We start from the raw sequence: 5,178 nt of genomic DNA on the forward strand, positions 1-5,178 counted from the left end.
AATTTGTGTCATAAAATCACAACATACAACATCAATGTGTTAGGTTAAGGTAAAATGAAAATTGAGTAAAATCTCAACTTTGCAGGAAAGGGAGAAGCTACCACAAGTGTGCAAATGGAGGAGAGAGGAGCAATGACTTTGAGAGCAGGTACTCCTAAGATAACGTAAATGCGTGAAAATGTTTTAAAATATGTGTTCTTCTATGTGATGGTAAATTATCATCAACAAACAATATTGCCTTCAAGAGAAGAAAACATGAACTTTTGTTCTCTAAAAGGGTTAAGAGGGGTGCAAATCTCATAATTTTCCATGGTTTTTTGCAAGTACACAAAGGACGCACACACGCTTATAATTTGTTTCAGATTTTTTTTTGCATTTGAAAATTTACCTTTCGCAACCTGAAGTAGATTAACTCTAAATCTTGAATATATTTATAAAATATACTACTATATTCAGTAATATCAGCCTAGTATCAAAGATGTTGGTGTGTCCTCTATATTGATGTCAAAAAACGTCTTACATTATGGGACGGAGTAATATATTTTTAATGTGTAATCTCTCCATTTCCTACAAGCATTTTTTACAGTAATCTCCATTTCCTACAAGCTAATAAATCACATAACATATATTTCAATATATCGGTTGTATTTACATCTTATATTATAGGACAGAGAGAATATTATATTTCAAACTGACAAATAAAGTCCTCATTCAGGTGGCAAATGAGCGTATCAGATGCTGTAGGATCAAATGAATCAATGATAGTACATCCCTAACACCAAGGATCAAGTCTGGAAAACAGTGCATTTGAGTCTGGAAGACGGAAGCCATGAGCAATACACGCTGCCACGTATGTCACGACAAGTGGATGTCAACAGGGAGCGATCGATCACATGCGTGCGGGTTCCAATAGCTGGCAAAATACTCCAAGGTATGAAAGTCGGCGTTGTGTACTTGTCTTGAACAATTGTTCTCCAGCGGAACCCCAAAAAACAGTCCGTAAACCTCCCTTGAAGCGACAAAAAAGAAGAAAAAACAAGGATCAAGTGGGCGTACGTGTGCATACGTACGTAGGTATCCAACCCTGATGGAAGCGCATGATTAGTCTGCCCGTGCAATGCATGTAATCTAGGTGCATCACGTACGGTTGCACCTAATCCCGCTACCGATCGAGCTGGGCTAATGCATTGACCTGATCGAGCTGCAATATCTTGCAACCGACTCGATCGATTGGCCTGCGATCACACGCGTAGTACAGCGCACGCACGGTGGCGCGTACGTGTATATACAATTTCTACACATTCAATTATGGCCTACTCAATCGTTCGTTGATTGAGCTATGCAAATCATGCATATGATTTACTAGGTGTGTACAACTGTACGTACGTGCAAACATAATTGTTTCTAAAGCTGAAAAACTCGAGAGCGAACTTGTTGAGATATCGGGCTGACCGCGCGACACACGTATCGTCAAGCCACGATAGAGGCGCCAGGGGAGGAAGAACTAGAAAGAAAGCTTCCATGACAAGCGGGCGGAGCTTGCCTTCATGCATGCTCGTATGAAGCGTCTCGGGTCTCGGGAATGGGGTCTTGATGTCGATGACATTAGAGCATCTACAGCCGGATATATTAAATATGGCTCTTAAAACGTCCGTCCGGTCACGTCTTAAATTTCTTTTGTTGCATCCGAATATCTCATACTAGGAGGGTGCTTGGATACAAGGGACTATTTTTAGTCTGACTAAAAATAGTCTCTTTTAGAGGCTAAAGTTCCAAGCACCCCTGACTAAATAGAGGTTAGGACTAGTCTTGAGGCTAAAATCTTTTAGTCATGGGAAACCTACTAAAATATGTATTAGCTCTCTCTCTCCTCATTTAATTCCTCTTCTTAGTTTTGGATTGGAGGGTTTGGAGGATAATAAATGCTCAATAACTAGATTTTAGTCTCTTTAGTATTTGGATCCAAGCATGGGTGAGACTAGCAAGTTTTAGTCCCACTACTTTTAGTCATGGGACTAAAACGTATCCAAGCATGCTCTAGATTATTAAATCCATGCAAAAACATGCAAACGAAATAGCATACGTACTACTTCGATAATTGCAGCATCCATGCATTAGAGCCAGGTAATTCAACAATATATAAAAGTGGCAGGCACCAAATATAAGATGTCCACATCTTATACATCCTTACATAAAGTGGCACTGGGGTTCTAAACATAGCTGGTTACAGACCATAACATCACAAAAGAAATTGACTACAGAATGTTCCTGGTGCTCTAAGTGCTCTTGGTGTTGCTTTTAGCCTGCCTACTGGCTGTGGGAGCAGAAACAGTAGAAGCTCCTTTCAGTTTCTTTCCTTTATCTTTTTGCTGCATTCCCCTTTTCTCTTGGATGTTCACCTTGCAAAAAGGGGAGTTAGATTTTTAATAACTATTCCAAGAATGAGTGAAGGCAGAGCATGACATGATAGACAATGCTTATCCACACAAACTCTCTTCTTATAGCCTTTTTGCAAAGCTTTTAGTCTACAGCTTCTTCTTACCTCAGTTTCTACAAGAGGGGTTTTTCCTTTCCTCTTCCTGCTGCCATGAATTGCAGAGGTTGATGAAGCAGACTGTCCCTCCTTAGCTCCCATTATGCTTCCAAATGGAGTGGAAGAGTGGTTCTCCTGGTGCATAGCAGGGTGCTCAGCCTCACATGGTGAAATGTATTCCAATGGGCAGGAATCAGGTATAGCAAAAGGTTTGAACATTTTGGACACAGTTCCTTGTACAATATAGGTCCAAACATTAGAGGTGATAAACAGGGTGCTCAGCCTTGCATGGTGAAATGTATTCCAATGGGCAGGAATCAGGTATAGCAAAAGGTTTGAACATTTTGGACTTAGTTCCTTGTACAATATATGTCCAAACATTAGAGGTGATAAACTGCTTTGCCCAATCAAATTTGTTTGGTGTCAATAGGGCTACAGAAAGAAAATTTACCCATTCAATGGGGACTTGAATTACCTCTTTACTATCTTTAGATGGAGCAAAGTGCTTTTGCCATATGTCAGCCCCTTCTTGACCAAGCAAGATAACATATGTTTCTTCTTGAGGAGTGTCAGCAGCTGCTTCTGGTTGTAGAACAGACACTTGGTCAGTAATAACAGGAGTAGAGTTCACTTGATTAACTTCTGAATTATGGAGATAACAAGGCACTAGGAAGCCAGGTGGGGCCACAAGGTCTAAGTCACTGTGCTCACCTGAGATTGCAGTAGTATTCAACTCTTTGGTGGGTGCAGGAGGGTTGGGTGTAGCCTGAGGAACCAGGATGATATTTTTGGTGGTGACATCCATTGTAACGTGTTTCTCCCTATCTGGACATTTCTTGATGACAGTGGGTGAAGCAGAGTTCTGTCTGATAGGAGTGAGTGCTTCTAGTTGCATGGGATCAACAGCTGAATGTTTCATAATGGCCTCTAGGTTGAAATCAGGTGTCAGAATCAGATTAGGTTGAGATATCATTTTTGCTTGTTCCAATAGGGGCTCCAAAGCATTCACATCCAGTGGTTGTACTGGCAAAGGGGGCCCATTGATATCATTCAGGTCAAGTACTTGTAACACAGGCTGAGCAGGTGGCCCATTGGCAGATTCAGCTAAAGGTGCAGAGTTGTGTGAGGGGGCCAGAGACAATGTAATGTTACTGTTGGCATCTTCAACTGGCATGTTCTCCATGAGTACCGGGTTACGATCTTCTGGTATTGATTCCATTAAATCATCAAGTTGCATAAATTCTCCAGGGCGCATCTCCATGTCAGGGCGAGGGGCTTGTGGCATAGCCCAATGCCCCCAACCTGGCAAATCCTCCCGTTCAGCCTCAAAATCCTCCTGCATCTTGCCAGGCCGAGCTAACATCAGTTCTAGATTTGGGTTTTCCAAGTTTAAGTCCGGGATGTGGTGCAAGTCATCATGCTCATGGTGTTGAAGGGGGGGGCAATAAAATGATTGTGCTGGTTAGGATGGAAGTTTGCTTGTTGTGGCACTGGGTGTGGGTTACCATAAGGCTCAATGGGGTCCTCATCTGGAACAACCTCCCCCCAACATCCTCTCCTATTGGACAACGTAGAGATCGATGGAAGTTTGCTGGCTCACCTAGAGATTGATGTGTGCAACAACGAAGGACACGACCATTGTCGCTGAGAATGCTCATCCAAGTGGTCGAAAAGAATGCCGCAGAGGCAGCACGTCTTCGCCAGAGCAAATTTCATGAATGACAAGACCCTCCCGAGCGCCTCTTCATCTGTCGCGTCTGCTCGGCGGTGAAGAGGAGCAACATGACTCGACCTTGCGATGATCACATATGGTACATGTTAAGAGAAGGTCGATGACATGCTAGCGAGGAAGGAGATCGATCGTGCGCCGTTCATCGTGTTCTTGTGTTAGTCCCTCGTGTCTATTATTGGTAAGGGAGCTCAGGACCGCAATTTTTTTGCCCCAGTATGCATGTTTGCCTTAGGTTCCGTTCCTCTTCCTTTTCTGGAACGCACAAGAGAATTGCAATCATACCATTAAGAATGGTGCAGAGACGCGACGGCGGCTGAAGCACATGCCTAACTAACAACCACCAAATTCACCTACAGAAAATCTAGACAACTACTCACCTACACCTAACACGCCTGAGACGCCATGCGAGCAACCACAACCTCCACTCATAGTACATGTTCACCATTATCACACTAGCCGACACTGATATGTTATCAAAGACTCGTCGGTTTTCGCTTCTTCCATAGGGAGTGAATGGTCAGAGTGACGAGGGTGTTATGAACCTTCCTGTCGGCCCAAGGGATGACATGACTAGCCTCCATCCACCATTCCAGCAACTCATTTAGAGGAGAAGGCGTGAGAGTGTCCCGACCCCTGACCTGCAGCACGTCGAACCAAGCCGACCGAGCATTGGATAAGCAGGTGAGAGATGGTGTCAGACTCTTGAAGGCAACACGGGTAACAAGGCTGGTGAGACAAACCCCTCTTGAGAAGCCGCTCCGTGGTCCAACATCGATTATTCACCATCAACCAAGCAAATAACTTAAGTTGCAATGGGGCACAAGAGCCCACACTTCCTCCGCATCATGAATTCTTGTCAACCCTAGGAAGAAAGCATGCTAGGCCGAGCTTGTCGAATAGATACCTGAGATGT

At 43.6% G+C, this 5,178-nt stretch overlaps 1 protein-coding gene across 1 annotated transcript; it reads right to left on the minus strand.

Annotated features, from left to right (window-relative positions):
- Nucleotides 1-2,125: 2,125 nt before the first annotated feature.
- On the minus strand, nucleotides 2,126-4,366 carry LOC123105297 (uncharacterized). Its single transcript, XM_044527371.1, has 4 exons — nucleotides 3,245-4,366; nucleotides 3,009-3,115; nucleotides 2,543-2,668; nucleotides 2,126-2,399 (listed from the first exon to the last, which is right to left on the minus strand). Exons 1-4 carry the CDS (start codon nucleotides 3,894-3,896, stop codon nucleotides 2,277-2,279), a joined length of 1,008 nt encoding a protein of 335 aa, XP_044383306.1. The 5' UTR covers nucleotides 3,897-4,366; the 3' UTR covers nucleotides 2,126-2,276.
- Nucleotides 4,367-5,178: the final 812 nt, after the last annotated feature.

The sequence above is a fragment of the Triticum aestivum genome, chromosome 1A (genome assembly GCF_018294505.1).
Source record: "Triticum aestivum cultivar Chinese Spring chromosome 1A, IWGSC CS RefSeq v2.1, whole genome shotgun sequence".
NCBI lineage: Eukaryota > Viridiplantae > Streptophyta > Magnoliopsida > Poales > Poaceae > Triticum > Triticum aestivum.